Source organism: Motacilla alba, chromosome 1A, assembly GCF_015832195.1.
Source record: "Motacilla alba alba isolate MOTALB_02 chromosome 1A, Motacilla_alba_V1.0_pri, whole genome shotgun sequence".
NCBI lineage: Eukaryota > Metazoa > Chordata > Aves > Passeriformes > Motacillidae > Motacilla > Motacilla alba.
This window is the reverse complement of record NC_052031.1, coordinates 28,342,762-28,364,729: the sequence shown is the minus strand read 5'-3', so window position 1 is coordinate 28,364,729 and position 21,968 is coordinate 28,342,762. Positions and strand designations below refer to the sequence as shown.

Below are 21,968 nucleotides of genomic sequence, written 5' to 3'. Positions count from 1 at the left end.
CTGCAGCTGAATTTTGGCTGCTTTTCACACTTTCTGTCACAGTTACTATATGAAGTTTCTGTAAGTAAAACGATTTTTTCAGCTTGTTGTTAGTTTCTGTAAACTATGGAAACAAAGAAAAGATCAATCTCAGTCTCATAGAAGTGTTTAGTCATTCCAACTCTGCAGTTCTTTTCTCATCACTTATCTTGCATCTCAATGATGCAAGCATTGGGATCATTATCAGACAGGGAAGGCTTCAAAGAGCCAAGCACCTGGCAGCATCTTGCTAATAGCATTCACTTTCTTGGTCTCTTCCTCCACCTGACCTGAAGGATTTACCTTTTCCAGGCTGCTAAATCACCAGTTGTTTACATTGCTACTTTGTATAATATTTAATCTTCATAATGCCACACAGTCATCATCACTGGCAAGTAATTCTGCTCATGAAATAAAAATAATACAAACAAAACCTTAACTCTTCGTACAGGAACAGTTCAATCTAATGACGCCCTAGGAGGGCTAACACTGGAACTACTAAATAGAAAAAATTCATCTCAAATTCAGAAGAGACGATAATGGTATTACATGTTACATAAAATCATGCATTGCAAATGAGAGGGTGTAAAACAGAGGGGTTCATAGCAAAACAAACATCAGCAGCAGAATAAATGTCTTCAGAATAAAAGTCTTTAGACTTCATTTTAAAGCACAATTTATTTCACATCAAATTTGAACTGTGCAGGAGTTGTGAGTATCATGTACAAATGATCAGGGTTTGTACAATGGGTGAGACACACACTTTAAACAGACACTTAGTGTTTCAAACAGGTAACGTGTCTCATAACCCAAATCATGCTTCCAGCACTGAGCATGGCTTTTTTAGAGGTTATATTTTTAATGGTGACCAGAAGTAATTTGAAGAAACCCAGAAGAAAGAGATGTAAATCCTAGCATTTGTAGATTTCAGAAAAACAATCTATTTCAACTATGATCTTTTTCCTATGGACTATCTATCTTTGTTTAGATGAAGAGAGTCTGTGATGCCTCTGCTGCATATTTAACAAAGTAATTTCATACTAAGGTAGCTGTTTCATTTTCAGAGTTCGAGTGGATGTTAAATATTTAATTCTTTACTTGCATGCGCATGCGTCTAGTGTGCAAACTTTTGTATATGACTATATAGGCACACGCAGTACTTATATATCTGCGCAGTGCTTATACATCTGTATGTAAATGCATGCCAGGCAGGCCAGTTACACTGCAGAAAATCTTTCCTGGCAATCATCTAACAGTTCATTTAAGAGCATGATTACAATTCTTGAAAACACAGTGACAGGGTATATGCTTATAATGAGAAGGTGAAAATGTCAGATCACCCCACAATTCACAGAATCAGAGTGATGACATTTGCAGCCATCTCTGGATTTCAATAACTTTTAACTAGACTACCTATTTATTCATAAATGCAAAAAAGAAATGGCAAAAGGACACAAGAATTTTCAGTTTCTAGAAAAGCTCTTCTGTCATAAGATAGATCAGTCCAACATAAAGCCCTTCTCTCACTTTACCTCCATGACAACTGAGTGTTTAGGGTGGGCTGCTGTAAAGAAACAGCTCACAGGAGAGCCTGTATAGAGGAACTGCCTATCACTGCAGCTTTCTTAAGTGTGCCAATAAAAAAAGATCAAAACCGCCTGGGATTCTGGGGCTTCCAGACAGAAGGCAAGTAATACTGCAGGCAAACAAAGGCATCCCAGACCTCAGAACTATTCTAACACCGTCAAGAGTTATGCTCTCCTGTCAAAGGGATTTTCCAGGAAATACATTAATGTCTTTGTAACACAGGCTAATTGAAGGCTATGTTCCAGAAGTATTCAGTGTGAAACAGAGTGCAATGAAACAGCCCTCCCCTTCACAGGTCACTGCAGGGTCCTATCACATTCTTTTCACAATGAATAAATTTGTATTTAAAAGCTTGCAGGGGACTTAATTTACAAACACTAGCCACTTTCACCAGAAAAACAATTCTTCTATCAGAAAAGCAAAGCTCTTAACTGCTCTGCTATCTTCTCCATGGAAGGTTACAAACACTGCAGGATTTTAGCACATTATAGATCAGTTTTAGAACCCATTCTGTAAATGTCTATGGAGATTTGGTAGAGTTCAGGGTTTCACTTTTAAAATTATTGACATTCTCAAGTTGTAAAAATAACCTAAAGAAATAAATTATTTTTCCTCTCTCCAACGGTCCCAGTATGTTCTGTTATTCAGATTTCACACAGACTGGCACATCCACAATGTACTTGGGGGCTATTTGGATGGAAATAGAAAAGCTATGGAGCAAGACAGAGCCAGCCTAGATGTAAACAAGTTGGAACTGCTGGCAGCTGTGCTGTTACAAATAAAATTGCATTCCCCGGTGTCTTCTCACTTATCAATTTTGACAGAAGACTGTCCTTACTTCTCATAAACAGCATCGAGAAGGACAAATCACATTGGGTGTCAGATTTGCCAGAATGGATTTGGTTGGTAGCTTACCACAAAGAAACAGAGGGTTATCTCTATTCCACATGGTGGGGAAAAACAATGATGAGTCCAAGGGGTGGGGGCTTTACCTTATAGGCTGGAGTCTCATATAATCCTCATTTTTAAAAGTCTGGTTTAGATTTAAGAATCTCTGACACAAGATTTGTTTACATCAAAGCAGAAAGTAGAAATATCAGCAAGCATTTTTCAAATGCATAATCCAAGCCCAAACACAATGTAGTATGAGAAATACTTAAAAATAAAACCACTTTCCTACTGATCCCTGCTTTATAGCCACTCTTAGAGCCACACGCTCTTTTGTGTCCAGACAAAGAATGGTCTGGGATGGCAGGATGCTGTAGACAATGATACCAGTGTTAGAAAACAAACCAAAAGAAAACAAAAGGAGAAAAAGAAAAAACTAGCAGAAAACCCCAGAATTAATAGGCTTAAATATAGGCACCTATTAATTAAATATCATTGTTCTGGGAGAGCAGAATTTGGCCCTGTAGCTGCTGAATCCTTTGATAACAAAGAATCTCCAATGGATGTGGGAATTCACTCTCACCCTGCAGCTCTGGAGTGAAAATTTTTGGTGTGCATTACACTTCTGTGTGAAAAATCAAACAATGGAGAAACTTAAGGCATGGTAGGCCTGCCAGTGAGTATTCAGCAGTCTGATGTGTGATGATCAGTAACAGCCTGCTGGCCATGAGTGGGAGAAGGAAGACACCCTGGTGTCAGCTGAGACTCCCTGTGGGTGAGGATGAGGTGGACAGCAATCATGGAGCAGATGGGGCAACTGGTTGGGCTGTATGAATGATGGAGCTGGACTACAAATATGAGAAGCCTGTCATCACTGTGCCATGAACAAATTCAGCGTTGCATGGGAGGAAGGGTCTGGAGCATATGAGGATGAGATAAACACCTTTAAGTCTGTGGGCCTGGCAGACCTTGTGTGGCCTGTCTGACTTGCATTTAAAGAATATTCTAGCTTAAAGACACATGGTGGACTTTAGAGTGAATATATGTCATATGTAAGTCAAAGAAAAAGAAAAAAATCCTTTACAAATTACAGGCTTCCTGGCTGCTGAAGGCTCAACAGCTGACTGTGTATCCTCTAGGAAGTCACAAACCTTCTCTTGGGGAAGCTTAGCTAGTGTGCATGATACCAAATCTTCAGATTCCCGTCAAAACGATAAATCCAAAAAATCAACACTTATGAGAAATATTAAACCTAAAATACTCCAAATGCTATTGAAAAATATTTTTCCCTTATTGTCTGGATGATCACACTAACTGGAAAGTAAAATATCCACTGTCTTCTTTTAAACAAGCCATTACTTTTCTCCCTGATTCTTCCACCTTCCTATTTGCCCTCTTTACTTCTGTTCTTTTCCCATGGTGCAGTATGAATGTTAATTTATTAGAGATACTTAACTACATACCTATATTTTCCCCTGATATGTATGCATATCTATTTTCTCCTGCTTGAGACCCACCACCCCTTCTGGTATATTGTGTATCTGGGAAAACCATGAATACTTGCTTTCTGAGCAGACAGATGCATGGTAAAATGCTTATATGTAGTATTTTTCAGGAGTGAACTTTTATCCTTGCTATTGGTGTTTCCCTCAATAGAAATGTGAATTTGCAAGGCTACAAGTGGAGGTTAAAGTATAATGAGCTAACTGATAATATGCAGTGAAGTGTTTCTTTACCAATAATCTTAGATCCTACATTGTCATTTTCTTCTCATTAAACAAAGTAGGTGGGAATAGCACAGACAAGGCAGAAACTGAACCTTATGTTAAAATGAGATAAGCAGACCGGAGTAGTAACTATTCTATTGTGCAGTGTGTGTGAACATGCTAAACTGTCACATTGGTTTTTGCTCCTTGAGAGTGGGGAAAACAAACCCAACAAACTTAGACAGGTCAATTTTTTTTTCCTTTTGGGGCTTTCCAGAATTTTCTCCCCCATCTGTTTTCCAATGGAAATGGCTCTGATGTAAAATGTTCTAATGGACCTTCTCTTGATTTTCAGGTAGGAATACAGTACTCCATGTATGACTAGAAGTCCATTAACTAATTAGAGGGCTTGAGTACATCTCCAAAAAGAGAAAGCTGGGAGAACTCCATTTGATTAGCCTTTTGAAGAGAATTCACCTACTCAATAAGGAGATATTGTTGCTTCCTTCAGGCATCAAATGCAAGAATCCAGAGAAGTCAGAACCAGACTCTTCTTTGAGGTGCACTGTGACAGCCACATGAGACAACAGACATCAGCTGCTACTTGGGAAATCAGATATTTAGGGAAGTGCTTCTTACTAAGAGGGTAGCCAAAGACTGGAAGAGTTGTCCTGAGAAGTTGTAGACTATAACTACCACTACAAGTTGTAGACTATAACTACAACTATATCAGCTGTATAATCAGCATCCATTTCTTCGCTCCTCCACAACAGGTTCACTGTAATTTCTGGACTTGCCTCAAATAGGGGTTATTGAAGACCACAAGGAAAATCTAGTGGTAATGTCTACTGGAGGGAATGAGACAATATTAGCTCATGACATCAGTGCTAAAATCTTTACAACAACTTCTACATTTCTGTTTATCATTCATTGTGTTGGAGATTAAGGTCTGGAAGGGACCCAAGATGTGCAAAAGCTCTATGTACTTGGAAACCAGTCTCCACACCTGAGACTGTCAGATATATACTTCTCTGTCCATGAATGTCCTCTTTGATACTCTGGAGTTTTCCAGGCCCTAATGGTATAAAAATATTAAAATCTGACACACTTCATTGGTAGAAGAAAACCTGTTGAAAGTAAGAATTCTGATAAGGCCAGGAACTTCAGGTTCCCAGATGATAACTATTCCCCTTCCAAAAAACCCATCTACCTCAGCTGTTTCTGGTTTCAAATTCCCTTATGTTTAATAAAGAACCTTTTCATAGCTTACAGTTCTTTCTAAACTGTAGCAAACACATTTTTCTAGACAATATACCTTAGATACACAAAGTCCAGAGATTTAAGAGGCATCATGGCTGCAGTTCAGATCAGCTGAAAATCACTTAGAATAATTAGCTTTCACAACACAATAAATGAAATAATAAATTAAAACAATACTATACAATACAATAAATTTCACCTCGTGCAGGTAAAATCATACTTTATATTTGGTGTATTTCAAAATGTTTCTGCTGAGGACTTGGCTCTATAAGCATCACTGTTACTGCTGCCTGCCTGCTTTGGGCCTGAAATGTGTCAGAAGATTTATCTGCCTCATCAGCACTTTCTAAACACCCAGGCAGCCAATCGAAATGGGGAGGCATAACAGATGTGCCAACATCTGCTGCAGCAAGCATTTATCTGGACAGTGGAACACATAGCTGCAGATTCAAACTCTTACCCAGTTACAGCTCCATGTGTATGGACAGCCTAGATCTACAAATGTGTGAAGGCTGTTTTGGGATATTAATTGAAATCAAGTTGAAAATGTAGTTTTTCAATTACATTTGTGAGAAATATACCTTCCTGTAATTCAGTTCATGCCTTTCAGACACAGTAGAGGCAAAATACTATGAAAAAGCTAATTTTAAAGATGAACTTAGAAATTCTTAGAAAGCACTATTAAAATTCCATCCCACCTATGGTCTTGTTTACCTTGAGGTACACACATATTAAAATATGTATAGTTAAAATATGCACATTTTAATCACATACATGCGCCTATAAATCAAGCACATGAAGCAATAAGAAATTACTTTCAAAACACATTTTGATTTTCCTGGCACCAAAATGAGGTCTGTGGGCACCATATCCATGCTGAGTTTCAGCTGTTCAAACTTCTGTTGCACACGGAATGCCCTCTACCCCCAAGCACATACTTGTGCAGATTGATAAAATCATGAGATGAAATACAAAGCAAACTCATCTTCTGCTTTTTGATGCACAATACAGTTTCACCTGTATTCCTGCTCACCCAACCATGCCCTCTAGGAATGACTATCACATTCTCTTTGAAGAGACCCCTCATTAAATAAAAAGCAAACTCCCAGAGAAAAGGCCTCTCCTGCTTTTTTTTTTTTTTTTTTTTTTTATTTCTCCTCTGAAGGCCCAGCATGAATTAAACTGAAACCTTGTTTTAATCCCAGTTTATTGTAAAAGGTTCCCTCTTGCTAAGGTGACTCAGCCCATGTTTCCTGTGCTCTAGGATTTCCTAGGATCTAAGCTTTAAAATAGCAACATTATAACAAACTGGTTAACATGACTTAGGCTGTTTTTTAAAAAATATGTAAAATAAATTATTCCCTCCCATCTTTTGTCTGTATAGCTAGATTTCATGTTTCCAAGACAGACTACATGAACATTCAAGTAGAAGGCATATGAAAAATAGCATTAATAAAACCCTTAGAAACATTTTGACTGTAAAGCATGTATGGAAGTATGTGGGATAATAATGTTAAGAACTGTCTAAACAAAGAATTTCTCAAAAACAGAAGATTTATAATCCACAGATTTCCATAAATATGAAAATATTACCAACACCTTTCTCTTCCTTCACTGACTGAAAAGCACATTCCATACATTGTAATGTTGCCCAGCAATAAAGTGTTGCTGAACTAAAGTCACTTTTCTTCATTTTCCTGGAACAACATAAGCTCTGACAACAAGTAAGAATTTTTATTAGCTTCCTGGTGAAATAAGGAGCAACCCTGGGCTTGTTTTATGAAATCATGAAACAGAATGAATATCACTGACTTGATATATATTTTCTCCTGTTTTAAAACACAATAAATGGTAATAACCTTGATAAATATGTCCATGCCAGTTTTGTGTCTTTTTCTCTCATGATCCTCTGCAGTTGTGGACACAATTCAAATCCCTAAATTGGCATATTTGTTACTTAGAGGAAGTGAGATGACAGCAAATTCATTCACTTTGAATGTCAGGATTTTGTGATGATATACAGCAATACACTCAAAATCAACGAGCAACTGTGGCAGAAATCACCCTGACATTACCTTCTATCTAAATGACCCAATGTCTAGCAAGGAAGAAGAGTGATTTAACGGCCAAAAAAGAGATGCATGACAATTAAAGGCTTCTGGCTTTTATTGCCAGTTCTGCCACTGATTGACTTGGCAAGTCTCTCAATACAACTGTCCTTAGTTCACCTGCTTGTGAATTCATGTAGCAATACAGGATATCATAACACAGGACATCATAACACTACAGAACCTCAATAGAATGGTTTTGTTTAATTTATTTATACCTGAAGAGTGACTTCAATACTTAAATGAAAAACTGAAAGAAAAGGGCTGCTCTTATCAATCCTTTGCTCATTTACAGCGTACAATCGGCCACAGTTAGGGAGAAATGCCATGGTTATTATTGTCTATGGGTAAATTATACTAATATAAATTCATGGGTATTTTAAAAATACATAATCTTATGCTGTTTTATGCCAAATGCATGCTCAGTCTTCTTTTAATTATTATCCAGTGTTATTAAAAGAAAGAAAGCAAAAAATATTCCAGTGCCACTTTCCCCTTTTTGTATTTCAACTGTGACCTTTTCTATTTTTAGTCAATAGCTGGGTCACAGGCTGGATGTTTGCCGCTCAGAACGCTCTTGAGTTAACAGGAAGAAATCACAAGGAATGGCTTTAGAAGCCCTGATCATGATAAGTGCTTCCTCAGGTCCAACTGAAACAACTCTAACAATCTACTTACTAATTCAGGAGAATTCCTTACAAGGTAGCTTTAAAACAGAGTCCATTTTTTCTCTTTATCTTTGTATGACAGAACAGGTGGAATGGGGAAAAAAAAAGGCCAATCACCACAAGTTCTCACAAACCAGACTTTCCTAAGTAGCCAAGACCACAAACTACAGGCACACAAATACCTGTTCACTTCCTTCATGATACTTCTTATCAGCAGGTACCATATAATATTAAAAAGTGACACAAAAAATCAGAATAATGGTGTTGGTAAATGTCTCTATACCATGGGGCAACCATGATTCAGCTGTAACTGCTAGGTTTGGAGCAATGGTCAGAAAAGAAACAGTGTACCAATTGTCCCTCCTATGATAACAGACTGAGAGAATCGGGGTTATTCAGAATGGAAAAGAGAAAGCCTCAGGAAGAATGCAGAGCAGCCTTCCACACCTAAGGAGGGGGACAAGGGAGCTGGAGAGGGACTTTAGACATGGGCATGTCATGATAGGACGAGGGATAAGGGCTTTAAAATGAAAGAGGGCACATTTAGATTAGATATTAGGAATGAGTTCTTCACTATGAGGGTGGTGAGACACCCAGAGAAGCTGTGGAAGCTCCATCCCTGGCAGTGTTCAAGGCTGTGCTGGATGAGGCTTTGAACAACCTGGTCAAGTGGGGGTGTCCCTGTCAATGGCAGGGGTTGGAACTACATTATCTTTAAGGTCCCTTCCACTCCAAACCATTCCATGATTCTATGATGAAGTCCCAAATTATCTAAGCCCACTTTGATCTGTCAGTTCAGTCCCTTTACCACAGCTTCATAAGGTAAGGCATGTGGTGAGAAGCATCTGCTTTTTCCATTGAAAATCTACAACACAGCAAGTTTGTTCCTATTTGTCCTACCGTACCAGTCAGGTCTGATGACAATGGAAAGACACAACCTTGTCCACCATTTCAGCTCTTCTACACTACAACTCCCATGTCTCTATAAAGATCCATATTTCTTGAAGCCTTCTCTTTTCAATTATGTCTGGTGGTTGCTGAATTCAAAAACTGCCTTTTATTTCCTAGAGGTGCATTTTGTGATTTATCTCCAATTTTAAGAAGTTCAGGGTAAAAGATAAAGACTCCAATCACAGTAGGAAATACAGTGAAAAACAAGCACAACCTGATAGCTGGCTTCATTGTGCAGAAACACTCATCAAGTAACAAAACAAAAGAGCCTGACGGCAGCAATCAGCAGTGCTGGCAGTGTGTGCACAGAAGCTGTTTCCATAAAAACCTGTTTGCTCAGGTGCTAGCAATTGAGGAGGAGTTCCAGTTGTGCTGCTGCAAGCTCCTGTAATGCTCACACAGGGGTGTTTGCAGACTGTCAGAGCTCTGGTGGGAGCTGTTACAGGCTATCAGCTCAGTAATCCTCATGTTAAAAAGCCCCCAAATATGTATTTACAAGATCGACAGACCTGTTTTATTGGTTAAGTAATCCATGTGTTGAAAAGGTCTTAAATAGGAATTCACCAGGCAGACAGGTCTCTCCTGGACTATTAGAGCAATGGTGGGCTGTTCACTGAGAATGAATGCTGAGACCACTCTTCAGTAGCCCATGAGAGCCTCAACCCATAAATACTTATTCAAGTAAGGTGTTCAAGTAACTTTATTCAGATGAACAGCCTCACTCAGACTGCTAATCTGAAATTACTCCTTTATTTCTAAGGAAAAAATGCCAATAAAAATCAATCACTTCAAAAGTGTAATGTCACAGAACTGATAAATTTGAATTTGCTCCTGAAATACCTTCCCTCATCACAATGGGATCAGTATTAATGGAAGAGGGAATCAGTGTGTTACTGCTACGCTGTATCTACTGCAACACTCAGAAAAAGTAGAACAAACAAGAAGAGCAGCGTAAAATTTTCCCCTATGCAACTTTTAAGTGTCCAGTGAAAAGATGCCTACACAAAGACTTACGGCCAATTCCAAAAGGTTTCTAGCTTATCTCTATTCAAGGCCCATTTTCAGTTGTTTGTGAAAACAGCTGACAGCATCTGATCCAGAAATGCTCAGGTCAATAGGAAACCTTAGGAATTTCAGCAGGTTTGGATCAGACCAATAGTAGACTTGATGGACTAATCTAAATTTACAGTTAACATATTTATGAGTACAAAAACTTATCAAAACATTTAAATGAATGGCTGTGCATAACCATAAATTAGCATTTGCATTCAACATGCATACACACATTTATTTCCTTATTCTGATGGAAAAATCTGTCCCTTGAGTCTACAAATCAGAACATGATTTTAAGAGTAATAATTTTTACCCTGAAGTATTAGCCAGCCCTCAGAGCCCTATGCACTGCTAAGCTTAGCAGGAGGATGATGCAGTAAAGCAACTTGCATATGAATATTCTAATTTCCAGAAGTCTTATTTTCTATAGCATGGGAAGAATCCATGCTCCAAGTGGGAAAAGTCTCACACAGCTTTTTCTCAAAATACCACGTTCTTTCCTTCAAGAACTCTTATCCTTTCATTGCCTGGACACAAAAGGCTCCATAAAATATGGTCACAGAAAGATTTTACCTGCACATGATTCATGTGGCTCTCTGTATGCTTACTGACATGCACAAACTACCTGAGCAAAAAAGTAACATAAAGCTGCTCAATGGTTTCTAAGTAAAGAGCATCAGAATACTTCATAATTTCATATAGGGTCAACTAAGCAACTTTTCAGAGGTACTGGTCTTAAAACTGCCGCAATCTATCAAGACTAGCATTGGTGTGCATTAGAACTAAAGTCATCAGACACAGGTGGGCTAACACAAGGGCTGCCATTCTCCCTTTTCTACTCTGAAATGTTTCCATCCTGATATGATGGACTGTTGATAAAATTTTCCAGGCTCCTGAATGCTGAAACAATCATTTGTGCCTAGAAATGAAAATAATCAGAGCTGGAAAGTCTTTTAGGCAATTATTCTGGTTTCTTTTGTGCATCCACATTGACTGACATCCAATCTTGCTCCAAACAACAACCCCTCAATGTTGACAGCAAATTTAAGTACAGTCTTCCTCATATATACAACAACAGATAATGCAACCCACTTCTATTCCTTCTCAGGATGTCTGCTGTTGCTGTTTGGAAGAAGCATTCAGCTGGAAATGAGAATCTTTTCCTATCTGAGATATCTGAAGTTTTAAAAGCTGTAATCCCCCAGCAGAAAGCAATCCCCTCCCATTCTGCTTTTGCTCAAAAGCTACTTCAGTACATACATGTATGAAGGTCTCTGTCCATGGATAAGGACTTGCTGACTAGATAACACTACCAGCTTGTGCCTGCTTGTAACATTTTATTTTCTTATCTCATTAGACTGATCGTGTAGGACCAGATATCAGTGATCCTTTCTTTTGACCAGCTCTGTCTTTACAACATTCTTTGTCGGTTATCTTTTTTCTACCTATTTTTTAACTGTCCCACCATTTAAATGACTCTGTCCCCTTGATTTCTGTATTACTATTAATGGTCCAAAACAAGTATACAAAGTTTCTCTCTCCTGGATAGTAGGCTCAGAAATGTTATTAAGTGAGCACCATTAGCCTACTTATTCCTCCCTAGTACCTGTAGTCTCTATTCTTCTTACAGGGACAAATTTTAGAGCAATGTTTAACACAGATTTACTGGGGATTGTGATGCTTTTAGTCATTTCACCTCATTGGTACCAGCAAGTGTGATCTATAATCTAAACTCACTTGTCCAGCAGCAGAAAGCCACTCATAGTCAGGCTGGGTGGGTTTGTTCTGAATATCTCTGGCTCTCTTTCAGTAACATTTATTGCAAGTCCAATGGAGCACTTACACATCAGTCCATTCCTGCTTCTTAAAGGTCCTCATGGGAATCTGGCTATGCAAGAATTGCAAATCTTTTGATGCCTTTCTGCCAACACTGACTGATGCAGGCGCTGCCTTAGCATCTACCATCAATTCAGATTTCTTTTAGGACAATTTTTGCAGTAGCAACATAAGGATGCTCAAGTTGGCAGTGAAAATCCCCCAGCTTCATCATCTTCCCAGCCATTTGTTTAAAGTGTGGTACTGTATGGAGCCTAATGAGCCTCCCTGGGAGTGCATCCTTCCAAGACAATTGGCTCATACTTGAGTTCATTGCATTGTGACAATCTGATCACAGCCCATGGGGCTTTTCTAGCTTACAACTGGAGTAGAAGAGTCTTATAAGTGTCTAATCCTACCACTGCAAGTTTAAGTCCATATCCCCAGTGCTGGCTATCATATATGATCCTCCTCTTGATCTCTTATGGTGGTAGCTCAGGTACTTAAACACTAGCACATATTTGTAAGCAAGAACTAAAGTGATCAGAGTTTTTCAGGACATTCCCTTTCTTGAAAAACATTTTTGTTTCCAGCACCCCCTTTGCTAGTCATCTTATTTCCTTGCTTCCTAATCTGGCTGCATATTTTGTGTTTGTGTCTCAGAACTGATGCATTCTTCATTTACAAAGCATTTCTAGGAAATAATGAGGTGTTCTAGTTATTTTTTCTGCCCACTATCTTGTTTCAATTCCTTTCTGAAATCTCCAGGCTTGGATTTCAATCCATTTCAAAATTTTCATGTTTGTCATGGAGACCTGTGAGCTACTTATCTCCATCCTTTTTCACAATGGGAAAGGTGCATTTCCAAAATGCATGATGTGCATTTTGGAAACAGAACCATGCCCTTGACAGCACACAAATTTCTGCTGTATCTGATTAGCTAAAGTTCAACCAGAAAGTTGTCACAAATTAAAAAACAATTATGAAATCAAAGAACACTGATAAAATCCTCTTTCTAAATAAAGCACAGTAAAAACAATAAACCTCTTTCCCCTAAGCACAGGATAAATCAATCAGTGCGAGATAAAGAACACTCTGTGGTTCTTCAATCCAGCCTGCAGACTGAGAGGTGCATGAGCAGGGCTTCTGCACCCCTCCTGCATGCTGCTTTCACCCTCACATGGCAGACATGATGTGTTAAAAGTCTAGAAACAAAGCAACACACTTTTGAGACAATATTAATACAGGAAGTAATATAAAAGCTGGTCTTTAATTGGAGATCTCTAGAGGAAAGTGAGGAAAAATGCCCTCATCACATAGGGTGAATACAGTTTTTTAAGTTTAGCATTGGAGCATAGCCTCTACTCCACCCACTGTCCTGCTGCTTCTCCCCAGGACCAGCAACAGGAGCTGGGAAGTTCTTTTTGACTCTGAGACTCTTTTATGGGATGGAGATATATAACTCTGAGGACAATGCTCTCAGTTTTTCCAGATCCCTGGTTATGGCAAGGGAGCTTAATAAGGTCTTACAGGGACCTGAAATAGCAGATAATACAACCAGTGAGTAACCTAAACCATAATATTACCATATGGGCTTAAACTTTGGGAATATCTTTAATGTTTGGAGCTCTGCTAATTAAAGGCTGTGAGATATTCTTGTTCCTCCTAAAAATGCACATATTTTTAGAAAACCTTCTTCTCAAAGGAGTCTAGACAGTTTCTTTCCCATTTAAATTTCACATGAAACACTTTATTTCAGTCACTCAGTGTATATGCCTTGGGCAAGTGAATCACAGCTAACAGCAAATTAATGGCTATGATGTTGTGATTAGCAGAGAATACAGGCAACTGAGAACATGCCCAAACGTTTACTGCCGTCACAGTATTTATGCCAGCCATTATTAGGGATAAATAATAGGCCACAAAGAGGACTTGAGTCCACTAGGTAGATCCTTTACCAATTGTCACTGATATTCCTATTAAATGGTGAAAATTATTTCTATTTTACCATTTAAAAAAAGTCTTTCTAGGTGCTTTCATTACTAATTAAATTAAATACTACCAGAAAAAATAGTTTCTATTACATTTCAGGAACAAGTATCATGAACAAACACACCTGACAGAGAAATTTAATATTGTATTACACAGGGGGAGTCAAAACAGAACTTAAATTCTGAGACTCTTACACTGTGAGACACTACACCAAAATCCAACTGGGAAGAAATAATCATCTCACTTATCCATAGCAATGATTTTTTGAGGAGTTCAAATAAAAGTTTGCTTGTTCTGATGAGATCCACTAAGTAGACGTTATTTGATTTTCCAGATTCCCCTGTCTGCTGGAAGAGCAATGGGCTGAACTTGCAGTTGAGCATCTTAGATGCTAAAGACACAATAAAAGAGAACTGACTGCATATTTGCCAAGGCTTTCGCCTTTCATGTAATTTCCAAATGCCACCCAGTTATATGAAACCTTTAAAAGGGTTTCTTAAGGTAGAGCAAACAGGAGGGTAGGATGTTTTTAATCTTGTATTAAAGATTTTTAATTATTTATAATCATTCCTATTTAAAACACAGTAACTTGAACTTATGAAAAGACTCAGCACTTTAATAATAAAAAGAACCATCTGCTTCTTATGCCTGTTCCTATAAATATTTTGTTACTAGATGACAGTGGAAAACATGAAAAGCTAATGACTGACTGACAACTAGATTATTTAGATATTGAAATGAAAATCTAATGAAGAGCAACATCACTAATCATATGTTATCATTTTGGGAAGCTTCACATAATGATTTTCCAGTGACTCAGAAACACATCCACCCTTGTCACCAGACAGTGCAATACATTAGCAGCAAAGGGAGATTTGTGGTACAGAGCACAATCTCTTATAATTGCAATACTTACAATGTCAAATATCAATGAGCGAGTAATAAAAACTATATTCATTGCCCAATTTGAAGCATGATTTTAAAAACACTCAAGTACACCCCCAAATCTCTGGAAGACTGATTTCTAATGCATTCAATACAAGGACAATTGATTCCTAAAGTTAGAGGCAGGAGGAGGAAAGCAATTAAGCTTCCAGTAACCATTTGTGGAAAGGCTGGCTTTAAAGTGTTAAATCAATAAAGAGAAGCATTTGAGTTACAGTCTCCACTGCACAAAGACAGAACATGTTAAACAAGCATCCTAGACTTGCATGTAGTCACCCACTGCAGAATTCTGCTTTCAAATTTCACATCTTTAGCCTAACCCTAGCCTGCCTCCAGTAAATCCTGTGACATCACACAGGTGTAACACAAAACTGCCTTTTGTGATGATTTTTAAGAAGTATTCCCACTCTTCTTTTTCTCAGAGGAGCAGGATCAGTTGTGTAAATGCCATATCTGTAATAACAGAAAGAGAGGGTGAAGTGTGCCCATGATCTTACCTCATACTCAAAGTCCTCTGTTCTATCTGCATCAGCAGGCAGGCTGGAAAGATACTCATTACCTTCATAAAATTCATGCTCCACTGGGTGAAGAGAATGGCAGCTATGTGGAACAAAGCAGTACAATAACAATAGATGAGAAAATATGGGGGTTTTTAAATTAAAAGGTCCCACCTCACCCCCCTCCACAGCCTTCCCCCTGCTGCCAACCCAGTCGCACTTCATAGTTTTCTCATCTCAGGATGCTGCTCTGAATGGCTTGACAGCCTGAAAGAACAAAGTACCTGAAAGAGCCAGTACCAAGAAGCAGCACAGACTGTTTTCCTTGCAATAGCTCTTGCTCCGGCTGAGCTCATTTTGATGGGTTCATCTTTAGGCATATTTACACAGGGTGATTTCTTAAAAGGGTCTGGTTTGAACCAAACTGCTTCATTGTGACATTTTTGGATTCCTTATACTAATAAAGGCACATAACTCCAGATTCAGGTGCTGTGTCATGGTTGGGGGCAACTCACTATCTGGTCATAGTCTTGAACAATCTACACGCCATATCAGGCTCACAAACTGCTCAAGAATTTATGTAAAATAACTTGCATTATCCTCTGGTGTTAAAGTGGTAACAACATGGTGAAGTGCACTTGAGCAACTGCACAGTTACAAATGTCAGTAAACTGTACTGTTAAATGGGCTTGGAACACAAAGAATGAGGTCTTTACAACATCTTTAGACCCAAGACTGGATCCCAACCATGTAGTATCCAGTGAGGACCTATCTTAGCAGAGGTTGAAAACTCTTCCCCATGCTGAGGGCACTGGAACTACAATCACAGTAGCCCAGAGTTTGGAAATACCCAGTAAAAACTCAGAAATACATGTATCGTGTTCCTTGCTGTGCAGGGGTCAGAAGTAAACCCAATTCATCTAGCCTAGAACTTCTAAAAATGGACTTACATCGAAGTTCAAAGTGTCATGTTCTGCATTAGCATCAATTCTGCAGACCCACACAACATGCCAGCAAATCAGTGAAAAAAGATCTAGGGCTATAATAGTTTTTTGCAGGCTACAGAGGGTTTGTAGGGTCATCTGAGGTCACCCACAACATGATGTTATTTGTGATATGGAGTCAAAAGAGGAAGAACCCCACACCCTTCTTATGCATAAGCACCACCTGCTGGTGTTTGCATCCAATTCAGTTCCAGAGAGAGATAATTTAATTAATATATTTTGCCATATGACAGATGAAATGGTATTTTTTGATTTATATATTTTTAGAATTGTTTTGTTTTTGATAAGGGGACCTTTATATTAAATCACTTGTTTCCTTGATTTGTTTTTGTAAAAAATTTGGAAGAATAGAACACCAGACAAACTCTTTCTAGGTCTGAAGAAGCCTTTTTGGTACTTTGGAACGCAGAAGTGTTTTTCTTCTTGACTAGGGCTTCGCTTTGGATGAACGGATACATAAACAAAGTAAACATGTCTGAGATTCCCTCCTGTAGCCCTAATCTACATGTAGAGTTTAGGAAAGCTGTCACTGAAACCTGAATGGGTTATCAACAACATTTATTATTTATTTAAAGTGTTCCTGAGACTTTTTCAGGCGAAGGCGAGATGACCATCACTGCAATGCCTCAATCCCACTGCTAAACAGCAGGAATAGATAAACCATACCTATCTGAAAGTAGAAAAGGGCAGATATCAGGAACTGGTGGTGTGGAAGGCCTTAGCTTGGCCAGAGCCATGATATGCTCAAAAGTGATGTCAGTCTGAGTGCTGGCATCCATGAGCCGAACATCCTGAGAGCTGCTGGGAGCTTTGGTAGCGGGGGCTCGTCGTAAAACCTGAACTACAATGGGCTCCTTGGCATTGCGGAAAGCTTCCACTGCTTCTTCGTGAGTGGCCTTGGAGAGGTCCTTCCCATTGACCTAGAGAAACCAGGAGAATGCAGCAAAGGTGAGAGAAAAGGCAGCATAAAAACATGGGTGTAAAATAGAGGGGGATGAATTATTTGTGCGGTACATCAAGTCACCTGATGACATTGATGAGCATATTTTGGTATCCATGCAAGAGGGAATATATAGCTGGGAGGAGAAATAAGTTCTTTAATCTTTGCCAGAAATTAGAAATTAACTCTTCCATAACCGTCCCACCCAATGGAATCCAAACACAGCAAAGAAAGTACAATATTTAGAAAGTAATCTAAATTATTTCCACTAATCCTATTTTATTAACTTTGCAAAATACATCTTAAATAGGAGGGGTGCCTTTAATTTTGAATTTCCGCATTTTCTGTGGCATGCAATTGTTTTAAAGGATTTCTGGCATAGCACTGTTATTAATGCAGATGTCAATAAACATGTCTCTGATGCCTAAAAAGAAACAAGGCCAATTTTCAATGTTTTGTCACTTATCTGCTATGGTTATTATACAACCATTAAGACCACAGATAGGAAGAATGGACTAGCACAGTCAGCTGCTGGTCTTTCAAGGAAAGAGAACTAACTCAATAATTAATTTTCTACAAACAGACAAATAATCTACCAGAGAAAATTACATTGCAAATGTAGCATAGCTTGGCAAAACTAAAAGACTGTGCCAAGGTTCCTCTCTGCTACAGGCAAAACAGCAAATTCCTCCTTGTCTAGATGAGGCCTTAGGGTACTAAAAAAACATAACTGCAAGGTTTGATTATGCTAAATTTATACAAATCAGGTGCTTGGAGCAAGATTTGCAAAATGTGACAGGCTACTACTGTCAATGGCAGTGTGTAGCTAAGCCCTTGAACACAGGGCTGTGCAACATCATTACACAGAAAATACTATTCCACTGGTTCCAGAGCAGTGGGACCACTGTTGACTGCTACACAGGACCTAACTGCTGTGAGCTACTGTGGAAATGAGATGATCCTGTGCTAGGGTAGACAGGTAAGGTTTTCTAGTAAGAGATGTGACTATCTGAAGGTACCAAAACCTGGTTAAAATTTATATTCCCAGGAAAACTTCTACACTACTGGCAAATTAGAAATAGGAGTCTGCTGCAAGGTCATGCTCAAATTGTCTTCTTTGTATAGACAATGAGTCATAAAATATCATAAAACTTAATGAACTAAGTTTAAACCCTCCCCAGAAATAGTGGTGGAAATGAAAACTTCTTTGCCACATCACTCCTTCATTCAAGAAATTCTTGGAAATTTCTTGTCAAAAAGGGCAAAGGCAAACAGGAACAATGACAGCAAACTCAAAAGAGCCTCAGTAACTCAGCAGCCTTCAGTAACATTTTGAAGCAACATGTGCAACCATATCATATTTATGTGCATGGCTAGGATATTGCTGACCATTAATTTCAAGTATATATCAATTCAATACATTTCCAGAGTATGTGCACAAGTACAAGGTAGCATCATCTTCCCTCTGACTTAATTTCCAAAGAATCAGCACTTTCATGCCCATGTCACTCACAAGGACATGCAAAACAACCGTACTGGGATGTAGCCACCAATGTAAAGGTCAGCTGATCTTTCTAGCTAGACCTGATGCTGTATGCAGTGATGAGAAGCCTGCAAATTTTGAACACATTTCTGTACATATAAAAGCTCAAAACACTTTATGCAGAATTCTTGGGACACCCAAAAGTACCACACCACTGCAGCCTAGACCAGATAATTCAAAAGACAGCTAGGCTGGTCACTTAAGCTCAATGCATATCTCTGGTCTGTCTGATTACTGAAGCAAAAAAATTAAGATTTAATTTTATAATTTTATCATTTAAACTATTATCCATATAATAATAACTAACTATAATCTAATTTACATGGGAAAATACCCGTTGTATCTAAGAGGTCAAAGAAAAAATTAAATTATAAGAAAACCAAAGAAATTTCCCCAAGAGAGAACTGCTGCAAACCCTCCCTGCTAACACAAGTGACACTGCCAGGGTGTTCAGACTCAGCGCCATCTCATGAGGGCAATTAGAGATAAAGCTTCAAGCCTGGGTCTTCCAGCCACTCTTCGATTCCAATCTCTGCTTCATTTTTGCTCTAACTCAGATCCTTTCAAGGACACAGTTTTTCAGTGTCTGTGATTTTTGTAACAAGAGTGGCCTATAGGCTATGAGGGACTCTCATTCCTAAGGCCCTAAGAATAGAAAAATTACTTTCCTGGCTCCCCAGTCCCTTTCAATACTTTTTAAGCTTCAGATAACTATATGGGGTTTCTCCTAAAAGTAAATGTTTGTGAATAAATGCCACATAGTAATGTATCGTCTTTTTTCCTCTATTCAAGTATAAAGCACTCAATCCTTCTGCCTCCCAGCTGAACCACGTGGATTTTGGCACAAGATAACCATTTAATCACAGATCCACATCAACAAATCTAAAAGACGTTTGGATAGCATACAAAACCCTTTTTTTTTTTTTGGAAAACCAGAAGCTCTGTCTATTCACATCAGTCAACACTTATCACTTATTCTGAGGAAATAGACATAAATTCACAATAATGCCATTTACATGCAAATTTTATTTCTAAAGAATAATAATATTTTAAAATCACATGAATGTGAAAAATCACAAAAGATACACATTTTCATTTATCCTGGGAACCTATGTCTGACCTCTATTTTCATTTAAATGCCTATTTAATTTGATGACTTTAAACACATTCTCTCCTTTATTTGATTTCTTATGAAATACAAGCACAGTGGACCCAATACTTATTTAAATTGTCACTTGAAGTTCATCAACACACTTTGTCGATCTGCATAGAGGTCACATAATTTACAAACGACTCTTTTCTCAGAAGAAAATCTATAGCTGAATTACTCTATGCTGACAGTTGTCCTGCCCACTTGGGACTGAGGAGAATTTTTTAAAAACCTAAAGCCAGTACTACAGATGGGGTTGGAAGCACTTTTCCTGCAGGTTCTTTAAGGATCTTCTCCCTTCTGCATTATCCCCCAACCTAACTCTCACATATAGTTGCCCTGGGAGTCAAAGACAGCTGAGCACTTATTTACAGCAAGCCATTTACAAGTTCTTAGTGGATGATTAAATAAATTCCTTGCCTCTGAAAGGTTACTTTCACTGGAATCCAGGGTACTATTTTAAGGGGATAGAGAAATCAGTCACTTTTAACAGTCAACACAAAGACAAGGGAATACATTTGTTGTAGCAGATGGGCTAATTAATCCACAAGCTAGTTGTGAATGTTAAGTAAAGAATATATCTTTTCTCATGTAAACCATCCTCCTGCCCTCTTTGATTAAGCTTTTGTTTAATAAAAGCTCTCTCCCCCTGTCCCTGGCTATTGGACACACTGCAAAGTCTGGGCCACTTGTCAACATCTCCCCCAGAGTGACTAGTGGCCACTGCCTGGATCCTTGCCATCCCCTTTGGATTCTTGCTCTAAACCCAGCCACATGCAAAACTTCATCAGCATCAGAAAATAAACAAGGAAATGGGCTTTGTCTTTCATGCAAACATCAACTGACATTGGCCAAGTGCCACTTCTGATGCCAGCACCAGTGTACACAGGCACATTCCCACACAGAGAGGTGGGCGGCAGAGACGTAAGGACAGGACTAAATAACAAAACAGTGATTATAAAATATGTAGACAAATGGTGGTTAAGTTATCTTCATGTTATGAGTGCTAAAGAAAAGGTGAAGAAAAATCAGTCCTTCAATGAAGACTGCTTCCAAGATTTAAGTGCCTGTGACTGAAAATTTAAACTGCCTTGTCTGTCTTCTAACACTTTTCTGCTCTTGATCATTTAATGCTGGGCAGAATTTTTGAAACAAAAGAGCCACAAATGTTGATGTTTCCTGTAGTCTTTACTTTTTCCATATTAAGAGAAAAGGAAAATAGTAGAAAAAATGGAAAAAAAGGAAAAAGTATGTATAGTCATGTGAATACAATCATCACAAAATCATTAGCAGCTCATGAGATAACCTCCTAGCCTCAGCAAATATCTGGCATATGCAAGTTTAAATTTAAGATCAGGTCTGCTGAAGTAAAATCCTTTGAGACGCTTCATTTATTCAGGAAAGGCAATGGGAAGAATAACTGAAGTGTTCTGCAAGAGCAGAGATGTCTAGACACACAGCTTTCCTAGCTAAATGACAGAGATGCTGTCTGACATGATGATGGAGTTCACACAAGGCTCCCTGTCCTAGGAGATTTCAACACCCATGCGGAAGATGCCCTGACCTGACAGGTGCTAAATCTGCTCTCATCACAGCAGTCTCCTCACCTTCAATCTCTCACCCTAAATACACCCAGGCTACCATTCCCTGAGTGCATCCTTGGACAGCAGACCGGCACAAAGATCAAACACTGTCCTTAAGTTTGACCAGTCCTTCTTTAGGACAGGAATTTGAGCCCTTCCTAACTGCAGGCAACAGGGAAAAAAGAACAAAAACATCTCAGCTTCCTCCCAGATTTACAGCTTTTGGCATACACAAACTCTAGAAAACTTCTACTGCTGAG

At 38.6% G+C, this 21,968-nt stretch overlaps 1 protein-coding gene across 5 annotated transcripts in view; it reads right to left on the bottom strand.

Moving 5' to 3' along the window:
• PDZRN4 (PDZ domain containing ring finger 4) overlaps positions 1-21,968 on the bottom strand; it is a 230,500-nt gene that overhangs the window by 22,571 nt on the left and 185,961 nt on the right. For all 5 annotated transcript variants that reach the window (XM_038153883.1, XM_038153885.1, XM_038153884.1 and 2 more), the window contains 2 exons: positions 17,159-17,412; positions 15,489-15,591 (listed from right to left, as the gene is read on the bottom strand). In XM_038153883.1, the coding sequence (XP_038009811.1) occupies positions 15,489-15,591; positions 17,159-17,412 (357 nt within the window). The remainder of the gene's footprint in view (positions 1-15,488; positions 15,592-17,158; positions 17,413-21,968) is intronic.